General features: G+C 41.3%; 1 protein-coding gene across 4 annotated transcripts in view; it reads right to left on the bottom strand.

Moving 5' to 3' along the window:
- Positions 1–1,602: 1,602 nt before the first annotated feature.
- Positions 1,603–24,376, bottom strand: part of dock4b (dedicator of cytokinesis 4b) — a 104,584-nt gene continuing 81,810 nt past the window's right edge. For 2 of the 4 annotated variants that reach the window (XM_041030055.1, XM_041030057.1), the window contains 13 exons: positions 23,157–23,323; positions 20,477–20,563; positions 19,269–19,445; positions 16,375–16,458; positions 15,961–16,080; positions 15,537–15,658; positions 14,399–14,510; positions 12,932–13,013; positions 11,548–11,657; positions 9,466–9,538; positions 6,955–7,071; positions 6,080–6,144; positions 1,603–4,061 (listed from right to left, as the gene is read on the bottom strand). In XM_041030055.1, coding sequence (XP_040885989.1) covers positions 3,606–4,061; positions 6,080–6,144; positions 6,955–7,071; positions 9,466–9,538; positions 11,548–11,657; positions 12,932–13,013; positions 14,399–14,510; positions 15,537–15,658; positions 15,961–16,080; positions 16,375–16,458; positions 19,269–19,445; positions 20,477–20,563; positions 23,157–23,323 — 1,772 coding nt within the window. In that variant the 3' untranslated portion in view covers positions 1,603–3,605. The remainder of the gene's footprint in view (positions 4,062–6,079; positions 6,145–6,954; positions 7,072–9,465; positions 9,539–11,547; positions 11,658–12,931; positions 13,014–14,398; positions 14,511–15,536; positions 15,659–15,960; positions 16,081–16,374; positions 16,459–19,268; positions 19,446–20,476; positions 20,564–23,156; positions 23,324–24,376) is intronic. The other 2 variants (XM_041030056.1, XM_041030058.1) reach the window with 1 other exon arrangement.

Here is a 24,376-nt window from a genome sequence, read left to right as displayed (position 1 = left end):
GACAGGTGAAGTGCGTTCATCTCCCAATCACCGCAGTGCGCACACAGTATGTTTTGTAAGCAGAAGGGTGAGGGGAATACACACAAACTTTTACACACCAAAGTAATTTACTTGTTCAAGGTCCCTCGGTCAAGCAGCGCAGTTCCATCAACACAACTGTTTTACTGATTATAGAGCGAGAGCTGTCTTCGGTTCAGCTGAGGTGGTGGAGTAATTAGATGCTTTGCGATGAACGGCGAACTTTTTCCCTTGTGTGAATGTGTCTACTCCATCACGCACCAGTAACTCATCCAGCCTCTGAACCACGTGTGCCGGAGGCCGAGCTCCCTGTGAGCTTTTGTGGCCATCCACCGCCAACTTTGCTGTTGGCTGGTCTTTTAAAAACCAGCAAAGTGCCATAACTTCTTTTCACGGCTCAGAGGAAAAAAAAATATAATTGATCTTACCTGAACAGCAGGTCTAGTCCTTTTTCATTTTGTCGAAAGGAAAAACAAAGAAATAGTCCTTTTCCCCCAGAGCAGAAGGTGTGCAGTATTTTATCTTCGCCGGTTTGAGAACAACACTAAATTCACATTTTAAGCACGGCCTTCTTCTTCTTCTTCTTCTTCTTCTTCTGAATCCAAGGTGTGAATATTTATATTTGTTAATATTTATTCCTTGAGGTCCGTTGGTCGTTTTCATGGAAGCTGTTTTGACGCGTCCCGGCGACAATTGCACAGGTGTAAATAATTACGGCTGAGTTCCGTTTAGGTTCGTCAGGGTCCTGGCATGGCACATACTGGCTCACGTCTTTACTATAATTACCAACACCTGCGCATTTCAGTGATAAAACGTCAACATGTCTGCCGGTAAAAGCCCTATTTCCTCTTCCCTTGGGTGAACTTCCTGGTGATGAAAACTGTTAAACTTCTGATTTTTAAGCGTATTTTTTGGTTTCACATATTATAATCAAGGCTCACTATTTTCAATTAATCAGCCTTGATGTGCTTTTTGCAAAGTTAAGAAGTGGTTTTATTTTACAAGAAATACAATTTTAATTTCTATTTCTTTTTTACTTTTTAGTCCCTTATTTTTCAGCGCCCCAGAAATGCTGAATTATTCATCATTATTCAATCATTATTGTAATTCTAAAGCTATTGTCAAAAAAAGGTGGTTAAAACAATAGGACTGCTGTAGCTGTACATGAACTAGAACAAACTTTCCATCCAGGATTTCCCTCCAGATCCAAAGGAAAGACGATGTCCATTTTCAAGGAAATGAACGCACCGCTTTTCACACCCATTTTTCTCAACTCCTGAGTGACTCCTCTGACCACCCTCCGTGTTTTCATTCCCACTGTGTCCCCGTTATTGCCAAACATTCTCTTTATCTACAGAAAATGTCAACATCAAATGAATATAGATGGCTCATGAGGACGCCAGCCCCTTTATACTTACAGTGAGTGGTTTCACTTTATATTATCAGATTCAGATCTCAAATCTGAACCTCCGCTGTATCCACCTGGAAGAGTTGACAAATACAGCAACATGATCCCTTGCTGGTTTCCTACCCAGAAAGAGTCTTTTTTCCTTAAGCAGCAGAAACATCACCAACCCTACAATCTGTATTACATAGGGCAGTTTATTGAACTTGTAAATGTGTTAGGTGTCGTTATGCATGATCTTAGTTTTTCTACACTCACAAAACCATAAAAGTTTGAACATTTATAATAATAATTTGCTGCTTCAACATTACATTCAAAGCTGTAAATTGTTATAGCTACATTTTGTTAAAAACACAATATTTACATTAATTGTAATACACAAATTTTATATTTGGCATACTTACATTAATCTCATCATATAATTTACAGGTTCTCAAGTACTGATTAATGTGAATATTTAATCTCAAAAATTCACAACAAATCAAAAAGTAAATTAACCATACAAAAATGAAACATACAAACAATACTAAAGCTAACCCCCCCTTCCCCCAAAAAATGTTGCACTGTATATAAGATTGATGAATATCTTGTGCCAAAATTTCCTCTATTTCACAAAACTGTGTGAAATCTGCCATAACACTTACCTCACTGCAACAACGCAATGTCATTGAACTGAGCAACTATTTGCAACGCAGTCAACTCACGTCCATTTTTCAATCAAACAGAAACTAAATCTCAACTGTACAAATATTTGACAATGATTAGTTTGTAAATATTTCTCCAATAGAGTGTCAGTCATCGTGTGTTTTTTCAGGTCACTGCTGACAGTTAAACTCTGTTCCAATTACTGTTTTGTCAAATAGAGACTTCATAGTAACAGTACTGGTCATAATACAGATGATAAAATCATGTTTGTGCTTGTCTAGAGTTACATGTGATCAGTAGATTACAGTTTAATCAGGGCGTGTGGGTAAAATCAACGTCTCCTTTGCTGAGCAATTTCCTAACTTCTTGATTCCAGGTCCCAGTTAAAAAGAAAAAAAAAGTTTCTTTACAGCACACTATACATTTTCCTTTGGCACAATACTTGGTAACCCCACCCCTCCCCCTAAAGATCTGTTGTCATTTACATCATGCAGGAGGGTTAGGGTGTGTTCACATAAATGGCAATGACCAATGGCAAATTCCAGCTTCTGAGCATGCAATTGCACTTATGTTTGCCCGTGTGTTTGGTCCAGGATCACGATTTTATTGTTAATGGGGGCAATTCCTGACGTGTGTGAAAGTTAAGAGGCTGACTTTAAGGTTTTAGAGAGGAAAAAAGGCAGTAGAGTGGTTTAGGAAGGTGGCAGTTCACCACTAAGAATCTTACTACTTATCTGATTTACATGTATCAAAGTGGAATTAAAATATGCCTTAAAACTGCTGTCATTACTGAGCTGAAGCTACCAAACGTTTCGTGTTACTGCATAAAAATGTTGAAATGTGTTCGTCAATTTTGTCTGTATTTTAAACCAGGCAAAAAATTACAGGTATAACAGGAGTTTTTCATTTAAAAGTTCAACTTTTGACTTTTTTGTACCATTGATTGTGAGGATATGATCATGGGAACACACCCTTGTCTACTACACTTCACTGAAATGCATACTCAAGGCCTCTAGCACCTTTTTAGCCATACAGTATACAAATGTACTGAGTTTAAAAAAAAAAAAAAAAAAAAAACGTGCAAGACTCACGGATAAAAGACTCTGTTTTCAATACTTAAGGCAAAAACAATTTTCATATATACCAATATACATATATTTGAGATTATTACATCTATCAAAACTGTGTTTTTCTAGAGTGTTCTGGTAAACATATGTTGCGACTGACCGTGGCGACCTACTGTACGTACTAGAGCTAAAAGTGCGGAATGACCAAGTCAAAGTCAATGCAATGCCCTCTAGTAAATACAAAAGGAAACTTTCTTTATCCGACAGCTTCTCCAGTTCAGTTTTTTGACTGCCTGTAAATCTATTGGCCTGTGTCTTTTATTGGAACGTAGGTCAGGAATGCCAAACTGAAGATAACCAAAAAAAAAAAAAAAACAAGTGAGTGCCCAGTAGAAAAGTGCAAATTACGCCAGTGTGTTTCTTCCACCTCCTTCCACAAAACCCCCCAGACCTGGACCGTTAAGCAGCACCTATAGCTGGGACACCTTCCTGGGCAGAGGCCTCGGTCTTGGCACACGAGGGTCGGAGGTTCCGTCCAGCTTCATGCTGCCTGTGCGGAGCTGGTGAGGCTTGGGTGGCAGGGCCGGGGGGTCCGTCTGCGGGGGGATGGAGAGACTGTGGGGCAGCGGCACTGGCCTGCGGGGGTTGTTCCTCTCGTACACGCTGTAGGGAGGCGGCGTCTTGTTCTCTCTGCGGATGGGCTCATCGGAGCTGCTGGACACAGAGTTTGGCAAGGTGGTGGGTGGAGGCAGCGGGTGGGGCGGGTGGTCACCTGCAGGCAGCTCGGTGCCTGAAGCCTCCGATACACTGCAGCGACTGAGGGAGGAGATGCCACTGCTGTAGCTGCCAGAGAGGACAGGGGAGTTGGAGACCAGGCTGGCAGACTGGCACTCGGTAGGTGAAGGGGTGAAAGGTGGCACTGTGGTCTAGAGAAACAGACAGAATGATGGGAAATTTTACACTTCCTCTTGGAACACCTTTGGGGTTTTGTAGGTAGCATTATTCAATTTACCTTTCTATATCTCTTAAGAAATTACCCCGATAGAATTTGTGTACATTTTGCGCTTAAATAAAACGTGAAAATATTATGTGCATCCTTTCTCCAACATGTGTGCTGACACAGCCATAAAGCAACAATGAAAAAAAAAAAAAGAGGGAGAGTCAGTGAGCAGATTAAGAGGGCCAGGTTTTTCCACTCCATCAACCGACCCTGTGCACTGAAATGAAAAAACACAATATGCTGCACTTCCCCCCTCAAAAATCCGATCACTCAACAAAATGTTTTTCTACGCAATTACACCATGCTGCCATTATGTCTGCTGAAACTTAATTGGATCTAGTGAAGTATACAATTGATCAGAGGTTGTATTGTTCATGCTACAAGGGGCATGAACAAAGAGGTGTTCATTTGACATGCACAACTGGACAAACCTTTTCACATCTGGGTTAGCATGACAAAAATCAGTAGATTTAATACAGTGATGACAAGCAATTTAAACTCCAGATCCACTACTAAATATCATTTCTACCTCAGGAGATGAGTAAGTGCAGCCCTGTCAGACTGGCACCATGAGTTTTCTCCAGGATCACTATTGTCATGTGGTTTGTGGTCTGGTAATGGGCCCCTGGCTGCACTGACTGATGTGTGTGTGTGTGTGTGTTCATGTGCCAGATAATGGGGCCTGCTGGAGGTCCGCAGAGGACCCGTCTCTGGCTGCGCTGTGATGGGCAGCTTGGTACTTCGCTCCAGGCCTCTTCTGTTGCCACAACACACAAATGTGGCAACGGGCACACACCTAACCACACACACACACACACACACACACACACACACACACACACACACACAAATCTGATTGACAGAGCATGCTGAGTGCCAAGCTGTCACTCACACTTTGGTTTCCAGAGTTGTTCTCTCTCTCCTCTCTCTCTCTCTCTCTCTCTCTCTCTCTCTCTTTTTCCACCTCACACACACACAGACCACACACACACACACAAACAACCGCATTCTTGGTAGCTGTCACATTTAAGAAGACATCACACCCGCAACAAAGCAGGGAGCTTAGCACTGTTGCTCGTGACAAGCCCACAAAGACGATAACAGTTAGCAGGAGACGAGCTTCGGTTCACCAGAGTTTCCAAACAACTTTTTACCCTCATTAAGAGCTCACTCAGTGGTTAGTTAACCTTAGCTGGACCTCTCCTGCTTCCGCAGACTGTTATAAACTACTAAGAGGCTCATTAACAATAAATCACAGCTTGGAGACAAAGCCAGAATAATCAGTTATCTGTAGATAAACATAAAATACACTCGAGGTCAGAGATATTAAAAACTTGTTTTAACACGTCTCAGCTGAGAGATGCTGAAGGGAACATTGAGTACAGCACACGGAGTTCTCATCGCATTAATAGTAAAGAAAAAAAACATAACAAATAGGGTTCATGCTTTGATATTTAAATTCACTGACAAGTACATGTAGTGAAGTTGAATAAATCCATCTGGTTTTGCATATTTTTGGCAGGCAGGCCAGATGACATCCTCTCCGAGCCTGAATTAAACACAAGAGGACGACAGTTGGTGTCTACCAGGTGTACGCTTAGATAATACGATGAATGCCCTCCAGTCAGTCCCGTTTTGGGTCCACTTTGGGACAGTAGTGTCATAAAAACTACAAAATCAGCAGCACTGGAGCAGTTAGCGGCTTCATGCAAAGCTCCCCAGCCTTACGGTTGACAGAGAGTAGGATAAAGACCCCGGAGCTGGCCGGTAAGACATTAGCTGTGCAGGATAAAGGCCCCGAGGCTGTCACTAAGCAAGGTCAGGCTGTCTCCCGCAAAGAAACTAAAATTAAAAAAAAAAAAAAAAAAAAAAAAAAAAAAAAAAAAAAACCCCAAAACTCAGAGAAAATGGACAGAGGAAGTGAGTGACGGAAACATAACCAACCTTTTGCGGCGATCTGGACGCAGGGACAGGGGACTGCGACCTCATGTTTTTAGCCGAGGAGCCTGCTGACAGCCAGATGAGAGAGAGAGCAGGAAAAGGAGAGAGAGAGAGAGAGAGAGAGAGAGAGAGAGAGAGATAGAGAGAGAGGACAAGAGGGCAAATTCAAATTAGAGGAGCATTTTCTTCTATTCGCCATGATGACACAGCATGAGTCATGCAAACATACACACGGAGATGAGAGGGCCAGTTGCTTAAAGCATCAATGAATCAAATACGTGCTGATGTTCCGCAGGTCCTTTAGGCTGCCTTAAGCTGTTTCTACATCCAACAGCTGTTACTACCCTATGCAACGAGGGCAGGAGAAAGAGGGGGGGGGGAAACACTCCATCTGCTTAGAACGCTGCTGGGCAGTGCAATACATCAGAAAGCAGTGGGGAATAAGTCCAGTTTCTTGCATCTGTAAATAAGTAAATAACTAAAACACAGTTTGAGTTGATGGTGGGGAAAACTGTTGTTGATGTAATGACATGCATTTCTCGGGGGGGGGGACTGAGAGGGGAAAAATACAAATCCGGGAACTGAATGGAATTTCAACTGAGATTGATTTCAGCCTTCTCAAAGTCCACGGAGATTTTCAGACTCCCTCTTAGTTGAACTAACCCATCTCATACCAGGAAATATCAGCATCTCAACTGGTTAGTAAAGAAAACGCTGCCGTCGTCGTGTATGTAGAAGCAGAAGCAGGGAAACAGCAGCTGAGAGCCTCAGATGGGAAAATGCCAAGAGGAGGTGGAGAAAGCACCAGGTGTCAAAAGTCAGAGAGGAAAATTAGTACCATTCTTCACTGGAGGATTCGCTGTGATTGGCCGGTTTACCTGAGTACGGAGGCCTAGGTGGGACAGGAGGGCATAGCAATTTGCCAACAGAGTCAGAGAAGGATGGAGCGCCCTCTTTGACACTGTCTAGGCTCCAGCTACTGGGTGTGGGTCTCACTTTACAGTACACAGAAACATCACAAGTCACATAACAGGTCATGGGAAAACAAAAGACAACACGGAGAATGCAGTGAACACAGTGGAATCATGTGCATTTGAAATGGATAATCACAATGAAATCAAAACACCAAAAACGATCCTGATGAAGTTGTTTTGTTTTCTTAAACTCTTAATAAATAAAGATGTATTCTTTTTACTCTGATTGTTGCTCATTTAGTCGTGGATGTTTTTTTTAAATGTTGGAGAGAAATTCTTCAGATCTGAAGCCAAGTTTTCAGGAGCTACAAAGCAGGTTCACAAAGTCAACAATCACAGTATTAATCTTCAACCCTCGTATCCTCTTCTGCTTTAATATATTCTGCCATGCTTGTTTTTTATCCGAAGGAGGGCCAGTGAGATCACAGAGTTACATAACTCCAGGATCTAAAAGGCACAAAATGAACTCCTCTTTTCCTCTGCACAGTGGCTCTCCATCATTGCCAGGATGCTACTGGATGTACAGCTGAGAGATCAGAGCCTCTGAGGTCAAAGGACATTTTTCTTGAATTCTTGCAACAAAACTTTAAATTTGGGAAGTGTAAATTTTGGCATCTTTAGTTTTAGAGTTTGTTTTTTGATGAAAATGTGTATTAGTTTTGGTGTTATTTTTAGTCTTATTTCGTTTTACGTCTTCTAAGCATTCTGAGTCTTTGATGTTTGATCATGCGTCCCCAGCTGTATTGTTTTCGCTTAACTGAGTCCTCTGAATTAAATGACAAAATACATTGTCTGTCCATCCCCCCTAGAACAATACACAGAAGCCTTTTCTAATCTAATGTCCTTATTGGCTGGAGTTATTTGTCCTTTTGTGCCTTTCCAAAACTGTCACAAATAAATGTTCAATACTTGACGTGAAAGCAGGGTAATAGATTTTCTTGAATGTACATCACTTATAAAACAAAGAAATAAAACTTTAAAATAGAAATAACCTTCTAAAAACTAATTTACCTCACACTGTTCTTGGTAGAAATCTCAGACTGTTCTTGTTCAGTCTTTGGTTTTTATAGGTCACATTCAATCAAACTTTTGGTTCTTAGACTTAAAGTCTAGGAGCTATTTCAATTACTGCCTCGTGGTTGTATGTTTTCTGTGGTTACATGGAAAACTAGAGTCTAGTGTGCATCGTATTTTAACAGCAATCTATATTTGGCTTCCAGAGTTAAAGGTTCAGGACCAAAGATGAGACAATCGACACTTCGACTCACTCGCAGGTTTCGTGTAAATTCTCGCACCTTTTGTCATCGTCATATGCATAAAGGTGTGATGTCACCATATTGTGGGAGTTCATCTATCTCTCACTGCATTATTTAAACATCGCACTTGAATCACATAGAAAGGTGTGTGTCTGTGTGCTACAGTAACAAGGAAGCTATCGCATCCACACACTTCGCTCTTTGTTTTAAAGTGTCTCTTCCACATGCCTCTTTAATTGCCTCACAAACCGCTATGAAAGCTGCTCTTTTTTTTTTTTTTTAGTGGCACAGAGCAGCACTGATGGAAGGAGAACTGCACATGTTCATTTTATACCTAAGTTCAGAGAAAAGCCTTCAAACTGTTCAGGTTTTTTTTTTTTTTTTAAATTACTAACAGAGGGGGGGCAGCTTTCACTCTCTCACAGGCGTGTTTTTCCTGGAAAATGCAAGAAATATTCATCCTCCCTTGACTATGTTGAGCAAAATCACCACCTGGAGGCTTAACTAAGAGATATACATTCACACATACGAATGTCACACATGTCTATTAGCACTGCAGGGATAGTACCTGACATTTTATTACTCTTTTAGGCTAAGGCAAGATGAAATGCTGTAATCTAGATGGTGCATCTGGTTAGGAGTTGGAAGAAAATGGAACCCGGCACGTGTGTGTGCGTATGTGTCTCAGTGTGTGTGTGTGTCCTGACGAGCTTGCTGAGGCAGTGACTTAAGTGTGAAGACAGATGCCTCCAGTCACTCTGTGGTCAAACTGTCTCACACACACTGCATGTCTGGACAGATGACCACTACACTGGATAACGGCATACGCGTCGATGAGTAACAGAGAACCTGCCCGCTACTGTGCTGCAATGCTCCTGCATTATAGTGTTCCACACTGAACAGAGGAATTATGGTAATTATGGTTAATGGACACATGCTGCGGAATAGTGGTAGTGGAGAATGAATAAATAACAATAAGGAACACAGAAAAGAAAATTAAAATATATTAAAAGTCTACTTCGGTTTAATAAAAAGTGTCTACACATGTTGGCATTATTATTCTGCTGGAGGGGATTCCCTGCAAGTTGAGTCTGACAGTGTTGGAGAGGTGAGTGCATGGAGGGAAAACATGTAAAATATGCTAAACATGGTGTTTTACCTTTGTCTGGTGCTGAGAGGTTGGGGTCACTCCTTGGTAAAGTGGTATCGCCTATCTGATGAGGAGGAGCTCTCTGCACACAGAAGAATAAGCCCATATTACTGTCAAATACCCGCAGCGTCAAACAGTGTATTTATGATAGGAAACGTAGGTAAATACCAGCTGTAAAGAAAAGAGGAACAAATGAATATTGGGTGCTAAAAATTAAATATTGCGTGAAAATATTCCTTAAAAAATATAGAAGAGTCAGACAGACATAGAAAGACAGAGTGCTGAATGCATAATGACCTTTATGTCTAGCAGAGGTGTGATATTTGTTGGAGTGGGTGAGCACTCCTGCCTCCATCTTCAAAAATATATAAATAACGTTGTTTTTGTTTTTTTTTTACCCCGTTGCTCTAATTACAGTAAAGGATATGAGTAATCAATGCTGCTAATAATCAATATTCCATTAGCAGCTAACTGCCAGTGCTCCGCTGCTGTCAGGTTGGAATAATTGTTCGACTTCCCAACATCAATTCAAACAACTCCTCCGATTCCGCACAAGCTTGGATAAGAGAAGCAGGTGAACTGCGCCGGTAGCATTAACCGCTACGAGATGAACAGCCTTGAAAAGCAAACACATTATTTTTCTGTTACAGTAGCTTTGTCACTGAGGATGGAGTGTGTGTGTGTGTGGGGGGGGGGGGCTGCATTACAAACTGCCCTTCAGCAAGAGAAGGACCTGCAATATCATGTTGTTCTTGTTGGCTCTTGTTATTGTGCTAACATTAGTGTGACGGGCCCGGGGCCTCGAGACCAATTTAATGTCGTTTTAATGTTTAGGAGTGATGGCTGACACCTGGGTTGGTGTGACTGCTCATCTCTATATACAGGTGCTTTAGCAGTCAGACTCTTTGTGGTTTTCTAACACCTGTACATGTTCACACGTACACACACTACAAACATCACTGATCAACTGACTTACTTTTGATCTGGGTTGTGACATTAGCTTGCTGTACTGAAATGTGTGTGTGTGTGTGTCTGTGTGTTTGTCAGTGAAAATGAGGCAGTGACTTTAATACAACATCACTAACATGAGCTGCTCTTGAAAAACTGCAATTCTCAGCTACACAAGACCTCATGACGTGTGCCCTCGTCCAGGAGGCTTTTTTTTCTCTCACACATGGAGATATATTGAACAATACAAAGGTGACCTTGTTTTCTGCCCCCGGTGTGTACCTTATGGGCGGCTGCAATGCTGAATAAATGTGCTTCTATGGTACAAAAAAAAAATACAGAATAAAAAAATACAGAGCCACTTCTCATTTCATCTTATCATACAATCACACAGTTGGATGACAGGCGGAGCTAATGGCCAAAGAGAATTAATTATTATAATAAAAATCTGTGGGAGTGTTTTTCCACATCCTGCATTCCCATTTCAAAATATCCTCATTGTTACTTGAGAAACGCACAGGTATTGTAACTCAGATTATTGTGGGAAAAAGAAACGGCGCCACGGTCGTTGAATTCATCCAACACGACTCAAAATTGAAAAAAATGAAAGCTGCAGATTATGTCTTCAGTTTTCTCAACGCTGTAATCTTTCACCCGACATTATCATCGCACATAATGAGCCTGCAGACTGGATGTCTCTTGTCGAAATGCACCATGGGAGTCAAACAATTTTTTTAATGTCTGCACACAATCTTGCACCTTCAACCAGATGTTTTCGACCGATGATGTCCACCAAAACCGTGAGTAACCGCACGCTGTCTATGGAAACCATGAATGGGACTTTTATTTCTGGAACCACAGGCAGCTGAAGTAATTCCCCCGTAAATCAATTACAGTTATGCTAATATGCTAAAGGACTAAATGAAGACAGACATGGAATGATAAAATTTTAATTTTTGTTGGAAAATTTGATTTTTTTTTCCCAGTATCCCAGCTCACAGAACACTTTAGATGGACACCATGTGTTTTCATTAAATGCCGTTATTATGTGTCCTGGGAAATCGTTTTCCCATTACTGTGCATTTACTGTATACAGATTGTATGGCCCACCCATAAGTGTGCATTTGTGTGTGTGTGTGTTACCTGTGCAGGGTCCAGGGGGTTGGGAAAGATGGCACTGACTGGTCTCTCTCTCGGAGACAAACAGGCGTTTTCTCTGGAATGCTTGTGTTTCTCTGCCATTTGGGGTGAACCTGGAATAGACAGTATGAGATGTCACAGCTTTAATACACACACACACACACACAGCCGCACAAACACATAAGGGACCAAATAGCAGCAAGGTGTTAGACTATTACCCACAAATACTGGCCACAAATCAGGAAAAGGCCAATCTCTCTTTTGCTCTCCAAGCCTCTACACTATTCTTTCAGCCTCACTAGCTCCACAACATGATAAATGGCCTGCCCCCCCACCCCACCCCCCCACCCACACACACACCCTCCTCGCTCCCTCACCTCTTCTGTTAAAACTGGACGATCACACCTGACAGAAACACATGCTAAACCTCAACACAGAAACATGTGTAACACACTAACAGACAAACACAAAATCTCACCTAAACACACAAATACTTGCTCACACCATTTTCACAGCACGTCCTCTCATCTGGTGTTAGCTGCTGTATAGATCTTGATCCATTAGCGAACGTGAGAGCACTTGGAAGACTATCATATGAGTATGAGATACCCATCGTTGGCTCTCATTCAGATAAAACCCCACTAGCAATAATTCTCCACAGGCTTTATGGGGAGACAGAGGCCACTTTTATAAGGGCACCGCCCGCTGACAGCAGCTTGCCAAAGGGGAGTGTATACGCTTCCATAAACGTCTCCATATATTCTTACTTTTTATGATGTCGATCAGGGAGAAACACGTTTGCACATTTGAACGCAGCGAACAAGGAGGGAAGTCAGACGAGGCATCAGATATGCACACTGCTCTGCAGAGGAAGGTTTAGATGGCCGAGGCCCAGCCTGGACCGGACCGATTGTATTGAGATCCAACAGGAATGCTCCGCACAGCTCTAATCATCTCTTTCTCTTGCTCTGTCTTGCTTTTTCACTGGGTCCATGTTTCTTTCAACAGCATTTGTCTCCACGTCTCAGCCAATTTCATTTTTCATCTCGGCTCATTTCGTATTCTCTCTATTTTTCAGTCTCTAACTTTCCATTCAAGCCTCCCTTCTCACTGTTCTCTCTTCTTTTTTCATTTTTTTTCATCTTGACTTCCCTCTCCTGCGTGTATCTCTAGCTGTCTTCTAACCTCTCTAACCTCAGCAGACAGGACGCTGCGGTGGTTAGAGAGAACATCATGTCACTGAAAGGTCAAAGTTTCATGCCCCATGTTCGATGTGTCCAGCTGAACCTCCGTCCGCTTCGTCTGTGTGAGTCGGTCTGGATTGAAATATCAGTTACATGCTTACAGTGTATAACACTGCAAAACGAGTTACTCTGCACAGTCTCACCTCTGGCACTGGACGGGGCTGAGCTGGTGACGTTGGGCGAGGCAGAATGGTTGGAGCTGAGGCTCGAGGTAGATGGACTGGGCTGTGGGTGGGACAGACAACAAAAACAACAACTGCATTGATATCACCAGAATATTCTAAACGTTCATTAACATATTATATGATATAGCACATAAATGAGCTTAGCTTAATCTATATTGTGGTAAAATCACCAAGCTTAGTGTGGTTGTAAGCTCTGATAAGCGAACACTGAAGCTTATATTGTTACACATTCTGTTCTCAAAAGTCAACAATGATCCTCCGTGCTCAAATATTTGAAATGATCATAGACAATTCCACTGAAATTTGGTGACAGTGTCTTCTTTGACCAAAGTCAGACATTTTTAAACTCCACTTTCACAACCAGTGAACTGCGCTCCAGCTCTTACAAGACATTGTTTAAAAGAAGTTGTAAAACATAATGTCACTGTCAGAATATTAAAGTAGAATATTACTGTAGGCTTTAGAAAGTCCCATAAAACTGAGCAACTTGTTCTACATATAAATTATGGTTAAGGGCAACTGAAAACCAGATTTCAAAATCCAAATAATGGAAGTTAACTGTTGCTGTAATATTATATTTAACTTCATCTAAATTTCCAGTTGTTTGAAAACCTACTAGAAACTGTCCAAAGCTTTCAGGAAAAAATAAAAACAAAATGCTAGCTGATCTATAACTACAATTATTACTTATTTTAATTATCATTATTGTTTATTATGGTATAAATCTGATAAGAATTTCACCATAATATAATAATGTGTATTATTACAAATGCTTCCTAGATCAATGTCTGAGAATTTGAAGTTGTAAGTCTTTTTGTTTGAACTATGAAATGAATATGTTTCCAGTAGGGTTGGGATTGAAGGCTTAATACACTTTATACATTGAAATATACTCTAATAATACTCCTCTTTACAATCACCTCTCAGTAAATTGTACTTGATCTACAGAATAAAAGACATACGATGACAATTTAATATAATATTGTAACAGCTTCAGTCAGATCCCTTAGTCCTCTCGTGTTTTCCTCTGCTTCCTGTTATTCCAGGCCTGCAAGGTGCGGCGGACAGCCTGCCAGGAGTTCTCAGCAGCTTTCACAATTGGGCCAAATCTAGTTTAGATTACTGCCCAACTCCAGCGAGCCTCCCTGGACAGACCATGCAAAGCATTGTGTCCTTATTTGATGTAATCATGACAGTTTGCTTGGACAAAGCTTCGAACAAGCAGAGAGGAAGATAGAGAGAAGGGGTCAGAGGGGAAGAGAAATGAGGGTAGAATGGAGAGAGGGATTAAAAAGTAGTGAAATCTGGAGGGAGCAGGAGGGCAAATGTTGGGATGTGGACTCAGTCTACCACCTTAAGAGCCTTTGTGTGGGTGTGAGGGAAGAGGCTGCATAAATGTGTGTATGAGAGAGAGAGAGAGATCACCTGCATGTTGAAGACTTCATCCGAGCTCTCCGATTGTCCTGTGATGTTACTGACTTCATTGGAGGCTTGAGACGACAGAGAGGATGAGGAGTAGCGGTTCACCGCAGGGTAGCTGGGGAGGGGAGGGGGCTGAGGGTGAGAGAAAGACAGACAGAGATGGTTATGGCGGCTTTCCATAAATGGTGACAGGTTATGTTGTTATGTTTCATTAGCTCTGAGAGGCTTCACTCACCGAAAATTCAGCGCGAGCCGCACAAAGGCCGACAAAGTCAGGCAGGGAGGGGAAAAAGACAAACAGAGAGATAAATGGGGAAAAAATGTCAGATTAGAAGAAAATAATCGATGCAGTAATCACAGTATTTCATCATGTATTTGTCTGGCAAAAGGTAAGAGGTGCTAAAGAAAGGTTAGAGAACAAACACAATGGGGCTTTTAAAGGATGGTTAAAGCTGAAGTCTTTGACAAAAAACAAAAAAAACAAAGTGTAACCCGGTTTTGTGTTGGAAAACAGAGTACGAAAAAGAAATCAAAACTCAATGAGGAAAATGTGAAATGTCACTGGGAGATTGAGGTGATGTGTGCGTCGGTATCTTTCTGTGTGGCCGTGCCCCCTGGGATCAGACTGTGGAGGCAGAATGTCGCAGGTAGACAGAGTGGCAGGGTCAGTGAACACATCAAAACACATGCACACACACAGATACGCACACACATGCACGCGGTCTGTCTGTCGGTCCGGCAGCAGCCACATGGAAATATCCCTGTGGGTGCCAGCCAGCTGCCCCCACCTATTGTGTGCCCAGATGAGGCCACACCAGTAAAGATCGAGGGAAGAAGAGAGCAAAGGAGCAGAGAGCGATGTTTGAGGTGAGGTGGAAACACAAAAAAGTAAAAAAGACAAAAAAAAATAAAACAGGTAAGGTGAAGACTGGCACCTGCAGTGAAGGGAAACACATCAAGAGAAAGCAAAAGAATGTGAGAGGCCATAAAGGAGGGATTTAAAATATATCCTCAGACGGAAGTAAAAGACGTTACTGGACACTTTTTAAACTCTAATATAAAAAAGAAGCAAAAGCAAAGACATGACACATACTTGCAATGTAAAACATTAAAGAAAAGAGACAACAAAATCAATCGTCACCTCCGTCTGACAACCCCTCTGCCACCATCTGGGCTGATGATGTTGGGCACAGAGTTCCTGCACGGTCGTGGGCTCCCGTTGGTGAAGTGCACCGGGCTTGCGCGCACGTAAGCTGAAAACTCCTGGGGTTTTAAATTGGAGAAGAGGAAAAGCACATGAATAAATACTTCTTCAAGCCAGAAGAGGAAATGCGCATGATTAAATGTTTCTTCATGCCAGCGTGAGGTATGTAAACATGATACACGCAAACACAGTCAGCGGAAGTGTGTTCCACTGACTGTCAGAGGGGTGGCTTTATTTATATTCACTCAAAAGTGCAAACACAGTGGTCAGTTTCTGTTGGCACATACACTGCTTCCATAAAACAACTTCTGTTGTTTGAAATGTGACTTAAAGTGTCACCACATATTGTCCTCTGGCCTACCTGGATGCCGAGACTGGATTTCATTAGATGAAACTGGTCCACTAACTTCTTATGGAGAGGTCTCATGTCCTGCGGAACAAACTTCTCATGCACAGCGAGGCCGTACTCCAGAATATGTGCCTGTGAGACAAATGATGGTTTTATGTCTAAGGACGTGACAAATAACCAAATCTGAGGACAAGCCTGGAAATAAATTTAATCAAAGTGACAAAGATTTTATTCCTAAAACTTCATCTGGGAAAAGCACAAAATATTTGCTCATTTGTTCCAGATGTGCTCAGTTAAAATAAGTTTCTTTTGCTATATTTTTCTTTACAATATCTTATATAATTTTTATAAATACTATCAGTATTTCTGTTTCCATGTTAGAGGATAAACTTGTACACATCCCTGTATTTATCTCTCATTACAAACCTGTTCAAACATGAGCTCCCTCAGTCGCCCGATCTTCTCGCCATCCTCAGGGTGATTCATAATGTAGTCCTTCACGAAAAAGGCCTGAGACAAAAATGCAGAACATCTGTTATGCACACACCGGGAGCTGAAGCACTGGAGCTTTCTGCACTGCAGTGTTACCTGAATGCCCACTGGGCTGACACAGTGAATTAGTGTCCAGGCGATTTTTTTTTTTTTTGTTAAATCCTTGAAAAACATTCATACAAACAAACTGAGCAAATAAGCAAACAGAGTAAAATCCACACCAATTGGGGTGTGATACTCGTGTCTGGGCTTTTGTGTTGTGATATTAATATCAAGTCCTGCTAAAAATAGAAAGAACACTGTGCCAAATGGATGTTAGTGGAATCAAAAGACTATGATTATACTTTGATTCAGGGGCCAATTTGGTCTCATATTTTAAAAGGTTTTTTTAATATTCATTCATGTCACTGCTTCCTGTTACAGATCATGTCTCTTCAGAAACAGCATACTTCTTGATTACGGCTTACAGACGACACTTTCTATTCACTTTCCCTGACATTTCCTTCAAAAAGGCAACTCAAAGGAGAAACAGATAAGATAAAAAATGCCTTGGTCTGCTTTGAAGGATGATAACAGTTTTTTGCCGCGTCCATACATTAAACAGCGGGTCCTAACTGTTTACAATACCATAAACACTTGTGATGTGTCTGCAGATTATGGTAAATCCTTTTCAATCTGCATTGGAATACACAAAGAGCAGAGACGACAAGCCGATGAAAGACCCGGCTCACAATCTGCTTTCGAATCTGCCACAGACGGAAACACAAGAAAGAGACTGAAAGGTAAAGGGGGGAGTTCGCAAAGAGGATCAGCACAGTTCCCCTCTCAAGGACGTGGCTGTCTATCTCCAAAGAGACGGTGGGGGATGACAGTTAGAGAGAAGAAGATGCTCAGAGCCGCTTCAAACACGTGAGCAGACGCAAACACACACATGTAGATCCCTATCAATGAACGCATGTGACTGTGGCTTGTTGACTACAAATGCTCAAAGAAACAAGGAATAATATTATTCCAGACAAACATCCTCAGATGGCAGTCTTCATTAAAACAGCATATATTAGGATGCACTGTACATGATATCTTATTCCTCTCTTATTAAACCACCATGCGACACAAATGAGACGTATTTAATAACATGATTACATCCTATATATTTGGTGTTTTATACAGTATATATGTAATAAAAGAGAATTGCTGTGTTTCACCAGGAATCTCCATTCCAAGGAGCTCTGGAAAACTCAGCGAAAAATTATCAATAATCTGCTATGAATGATGGAAATTTCTCATCGGGGCTGCGGGGAGTGAGACCTCGCCATGGAGTGGCTCAGTTAATCATTAGAAAAGTCCAATTAGAGATGGAATGCTAAGGGGAGGGGAAATAAATCAGACAGCGTTCCCCCTCAAGGGTCTCAACTCACAAACTTAAGCAATAAATCTAAATATTAATAACGACAATTCTCCTTCACTTGAAGCCCAGCAAACCTCCACAGCTGTCAATCGGCATTACGCGGGGAAATTAATAGATTTACAGCCGCGTTCCGTGGGGCACCGCATGTGATATTCGGCGAAGAACAATGAGTGTTGGTACGAGTGGCAGTGTTGTTTGCTCCAGAAACAGCTCCATCTGTGTCCACCTCGTGCAAAATAATTGAAAAATGTGTCATTTTCTATTGTGTATGAAGTGAAAATAACACAATTGATATAACATAACATAATTGATAATAACAGAAATGGTTGGTGGTCAATTTTAACCCAGACATACACCATTTATACATTTACATGCATGGAAATGTACACACAATAATTCCAGTTGTGGAATTAAAAGCAAAGAGCTGCTCTATAATTATAATGGAAGCTGAGAATTATTCCATATGCTTTCTCTTGAACAAAATAATGGCAGTGAGAGGGGAAAGCATTTCAGCGATCCTTGCCTTTGTGGCTCTATCAAGTATCCTCCAGTTAACAGGCTACTTCTGCACTGAGCCACGCTCTTGCGCACAATGCCAATAAACACTCACAAGCACACACACATACACGCATGCACAAACACGAACATTCATCCCCACATACGCGCTCCCAGCGGAAGAGGGTGGTTGCTATGCGACACAGAGCTATTCGCCGAGTCCACTCAGTTTGTTGAGGGTAAAAAAAAAAAAAAAAACATTTTCTTGAGAAGATTTTTTTGATTTTCACCCTCTTCTCCAGTTGTGCTCCTCCTAGTTAAGAAATTGCACTGTTGACCGGCAATTGTCTCCCATCAGGGAGCTTCTGAAGACGCAGGAGATGCGAGTGTGTGTCAATGCGATTGAGCATGTTTGAGTGTTTACCTGCCAATCTGTATGTTTGTCTGTTACCACGTCAGTGTATAAATACAGCGTCTGCATAAACACTCTCATCTCATTCATTCAGCCATTATTAGCCATCTACAGCTCTATATTCCATCCTGCTACTCCTCTATCTGCCATTTTTTGACCTCACCCCTCTTTCTCCCCACATCCATCCTTCTATCTATCCATCCATCCAAACCTCCCATCCATCCACCCATTCCTCCATCGCCATCCATCTCATTTTCCTGCTTCCACCCCCTCCTGCTCTCCACTCATCTATCCATTTGGTCAAACCTTCACCCAGCCATTCATGCATTCATCCATCCTTCCATCCATCCATCTGTTCATCTGCTCCTCCCTCCGCAAAACGCTCTCTGTCCATACATCTCTTCGATAAAACCCACCTTCATGCATCATTAGGCAATCCATATGTCATCGCACCACATTCCTGCCTCGCTCTCTAAAACCCTCCAACCTTATCCTCTACCTATCCATCCATACCTCTTGGTAGCGGGCCAGCCCCCCGTTGACAGCGGCGTCGATGACCCCGTTGAGGCACATGGTGAGGGGGTTGATGTTCTGCATCTGCCGGCTCTGACACTGGGTGATCAATGTACGTAATTGTAAGTTCTTGTTCTCGATCACTTCGATGGCGTTCTCCAGTGGGCTTACCTCCACCTACGAAGAGACAGGATGTAGGGGAAAAAAAATAGAGTTAAAAAGGGACAAGCTGTAAACACAACACTGAAATGTTATCATCTTTTTAGCTGTTATCAACATGTTAGCTTGTTTGGTGAAACCAAAACAATGAGCTGAAAGATGCTAAAATCCTCCACAGAGCTGGTGGAAAATACGTAGTAGGGTGATAATTATCTGAGGTTTTATCACTACCAGTGACTCTAGCAGCTTTAAGTATAAAGCATACACTGTATTATTGCAAACACACACATTATTAATATATGGTTACTTTTGTGTTCACTCAATCTTCTTTCTTCCCCTCATTCTGCATTTCTTCTTCCCCCCTTTTTCTCTCTCTCTCTCTCTCTCTCACCCAACGCTTAATCCTCTTGCTAATAGAGCTTTTGCCAGTTCTCTATTTTATATGCTACTGCACTGCATAACCATCATAGAATAACACTGGGTTCACAAACCACAATTTCACACCACGCTCAGCAGCTATGCGCTAAAGAATATGCGCTTAGAGCAACAGAGACAGACGCTGTGTTATGTTTTGCATACAGTGGACAAAACAGTATTTAAAATCCTCCCACTCCTTAGAGATCTGAATGAGAAGATCCAAGACGGAAAGCCTTTGAGGGGATTTACATATAACACAGTGTGGAAATGGACTCGTATCAAATGTGATAGCAATTCCAGGCTAAAAACGGGGAATAAGTACTGGAAAAAGTTCCAAATAGAACAATTCAAACCAAAAAAGAGGGGAAAAAATGGTTGGTAATCAAAGTAAAGCAATTTGACTTTTAGCACGACATCCAGGCTATCCAATGTAGGAAATAGCCCCGAAACTCATGACCTGGGTCGTTATTGTTGTTCAATGTAATGACCTGGATCAATACTTGGTTATTGGCTGGGAGCGCTCTAAATCGCAACCTGCAAAATAAAAGTGTATTACAGCGTCCCTTGTGTGAGATGACTGTGCGCCGCCGTTATGTCTTCATGGTTATTTCATCAAAGGTGGACACACTCACCAGCTCTCTCTTCTCCACCTCAAACCAGCGGGAGATGCCTGGAAGGCTCTGGACCAGAGTCAGGGTTGTTCTCTCCACCCACAGGCTCTGCAGGGACACATGATACACTCATCAGTATTAGCTGATTGCTTTACACGCTTAAAAAAAATCCATAGCTACTTATGCCTGATGCACACTCTATCTCTGGCAGACAGCGCACAATTTAATTACCGTTACATAGTTTGAGGAAAACATGTTGAGTGCACCGACTGCCAAACACCCACTTTTAGGTGTAGGTCAGATGTCATTTCATATATCTCATATCATCATTCATGTTCCACCACTTACCCTGTCAGCCAACATGCTTGTCAATATGCCAACATCCCACAAGGTCATTCTGACAGCACGTAAACTATGGAAACTCTAGCATTCACTGCAGGCAATTAACATAAGAGATTCACACTACAGCGGAGCACCTACAGCCTACCTAACAATCACAATCTGCTTGTTGTAAAAGTGCCAAGAAACATGGAGAAAGGAAAGCAGTTAATAATAATTATTATTTTTGTCTACTGTATTTTTAACGCCAACTTTTTTCCGTCTTTTAACTTCCTGATAGAGCAGAAACAATCAAAAGCAAAAAGCAGAAACTATTCCAGGTCTTCACCTAACAGTTCTTATCACTACCAACAATCAACAGTTCGACTAATCTGTTGATTATTCCCTTATTCCAGTTTTTCTCAAATGTGAGGATCGGCTGCTGTTTATTGTCTTTGTAAATGAAATATCTTTGGGGTTTGATTTAAAATGTGCTACCTTGGGCTCTGGGAAACAGTGATGTGTATATTTGCACAATCTTCTGACAGATCAGTTAATTCATCTAGAAAACAGCGTGACGAAAAAAAATCCCCTAAAGATCCACTTACCACCTTTTACTCTAGGGTTTTTTTTTGCTTTGTCAAATTACTATTTTAAAAGGTCAAGAAATAACTCCTGCGCTCAATATAAAAAGTATTCAAAAGTTTAATTGATAATGACATTAAAGATCATTTTCGTTATAGATTAAGCTGCTGATTATCTTTTCGATTAATCACTGGGTTTTTAAAATGTCAGAAAATTGAGAAAACTATTTCCTAAATGTCATCAGGTTAGTTGCTTTGTCCTACTGACACTCCAGTACCTGAAGAATATCACAGACTTAGAAGAAGAGCAACAAATCCTCACAACTGAGAAGCTGGAATGATCAAAATGAGGATTTCTGCTTGAAAAAGGACTTAAACAGTGAACTGATCAACATAATAGCTTTAATTTTCCGTCAATCGACTAATCAGCTAATTATTTTAAACTTAGTAAGTTTAAAGTAACTGTTAGTTGCTGCCTTATTTCTTGATCAGTGTTATAATTCATTTGAATTTCTATATCTTGTTTTATTCTAAACATCACTGTATTATTGTATTTTTGATCAATATAAGGACATTTGTTTCCTGTTGGGCCTCTCTACACAGGCAAGTGAGTACTGAGATGCTGATACAGTACATCTTAATTTACGCTTCGAACTCGGTGTCTTGCTCAGGGACACTCCAGCAGAGCAAATGAACGCTGACACGCACTATTCGATCCATCGTCCTCAGGCTGGAGAAAGGTCTTTCGTCTCACTACACAACCCTGCTGCCCTTTATTGATTTTAGGCTTTTTAAGGCCCACCTGAACACCACTTGACAAGAAAAAAATAAAAAACAAAAACACGTATAACAGTTTTAGGAACAGGAAGTTGAAAGGAAAATCTGACAGAAATTAAAGTCGTGACCTTTCTTCTATTTTTTTTACCCCGCAGATAAAAAAAAAAACTTCTTTGTTGAGAATTTGGAAACAGCTTACTTTACTTCTTTATCATGACAGATCACACCATATCCGGGCGGCTGCATTCTCTTGTCATCATGCAAAAGTTTATCATACACATTATTCCCCACCTGAGGGCCAGAGATGCCGAGCCCTGATGGAAATGTGATACCGTGATTAAATTTGGCCAAAAAGTCTTGATGCAACCAAGATGAAATGACTACATGCAGCGTGTGTATAAGTGGGTATTAATACTGAATATTTATGAGCCTAATATCAGGATCTCTGAGGGGTGTATGTGTGTATGTGTGTGTTTAGAGTGTGAGCAGCTGTGTGACTCTGCATGTGTGTGGCTGTAAAGACTTCATTTGTGCTAAGCTGTGTGCAGCTCAGACTGGTACCAGAGTTTCTGAGTATAATTAGTGATACAGGAGTCATGATGAATAAAACATTTGCTACACACAGACTAATACCTGGGTGCAGGTTCAAACTATCACTGCCTACACAGGCTCGATGAACGAGGCAGAGAGGGAAGTAAATGAAGCCGTTTCACGTCAGTTTGCAGTGAAAAATTGCTAATGATCATAAATGTATAATTTTAACTTGTGAAATATTTCATACCAGGACATTTTGCAGCTACTCCACCAGCAGTAATAGGCCACAAGTTCTTTTTTAATGGCTCATTTTCATATCTCTACAAAATCAGTGATTTTTATGGAGTGAAAAAAGGGATGAAATGATGCAAATGCAGAAAAAAATCTACATAACATTGTCCTCTTTGCTTCTATGTGTGCTTCATGTGTCAGAGGCTGTCTGTTTTCAGCTGTCTTTCTTGTGAATTTCTCTTTTTTGTCTCCCTTACCTTGAACTCATTCTCCTTGTCTTTGGTGCCCTTATGAAAAGGCCGGTCATATCTGAACCTCCAGATGTGATTGAACTTGTAGAAGCTTTTGATGTTGTCAGGCACTCCGTCTCTCTGCAGCACATCCTGACTCTCCGGGATCGGAGTCACGGCATAGATCTGCAGGTCTGGAAGCACCGGAAGTTAAGGAAAAGAGATGGAGAGAGAGAGAGACACACACACACACACACACAAGGGAAAGCACTGCAAACAGAGACGATTCTTCAGTGACCTGAAAGAACATGGGAACCTGCAGATACAATTACACAAAGATGACAAGGACACACACACAGGCAGGGGTTTGCAGGTGTGTGTGTGGGTTTACACTTCGAGTTAAGTCTACCTCTCTTCTAGGACCACTTACATCTAGGTGGAAACAATGCCCTGCCAAGGATACACTGATAATACCTGAATACCAGAAGAAACAAAAAAAACCTTTTTTGTTTCTTTTATGAGACAAAAACAACAGACAGCACACAAGACTCGTCAGTGTAAACAGCAGAGGACGACAGAGGAGCAGGAAGTGATTTAGTGTTCTCCTGCATGGCTCAGTCTTACCTTCATCACGAGCAACTTTACTCGGGAAATACAAGTTAGGACGGCCAACATACATATATTCATATGCATGAATGTGTGCAACAAGGATACACAGATGGGTGAGCAATCTGAGAGAGACTCTGTTGATTAGCATTATGTAATAATAACACAGCAGTGCGCTGCTTTATTCAGACAATCACTGAATTACAAAGAGCAAGTATATTGCATGCACAACTAAGAATAATATGAAAAGGACAAACAGCAGCTTCAAGATGTCTCTGTCCTCCATCGGACTCTATTTTAGTTTCCTGCTCTCTTCCTCTATGTAGGCCAACAGTTGTCCCATACATTAGTGTGAATTATTAAAAAGGCTCCCATACTGCACGGATGAATTTGAACACTGCACGGAAATGAACAGCATAGCTCCCCATGAACAATGGAAAGCAGGAGTCACTGAGTTGATTAATGTACCATAAGCGTATAGGTTTGGTTTCATACATTAAAAAAACAAGTAAATAAATAGACTAATGAATAAAAAAAAAATGCAAAGTATGTGAAACCTATTCACCTAATTTACTATTTTATAAACAGCACATTTACATCAAAGTCATTGTGACTTCCATAATAATGAGAAAAAAGAGAAG

Source organism: Toxotes jaculatrix, chromosome 22 (genome assembly GCF_017976425.1).
Source record: "Toxotes jaculatrix isolate fToxJac2 chromosome 22, fToxJac2.pri, whole genome shotgun sequence".
Classification (NCBI taxonomy): Eukaryota; Metazoa; Chordata; class Actinopteri; family Toxotidae; genus Toxotes; species Toxotes jaculatrix.
The sequence above is the reverse complement of the archived record's forward strand: the minus strand, read 5'-3'. Positions and strand labels throughout refer to the sequence as shown.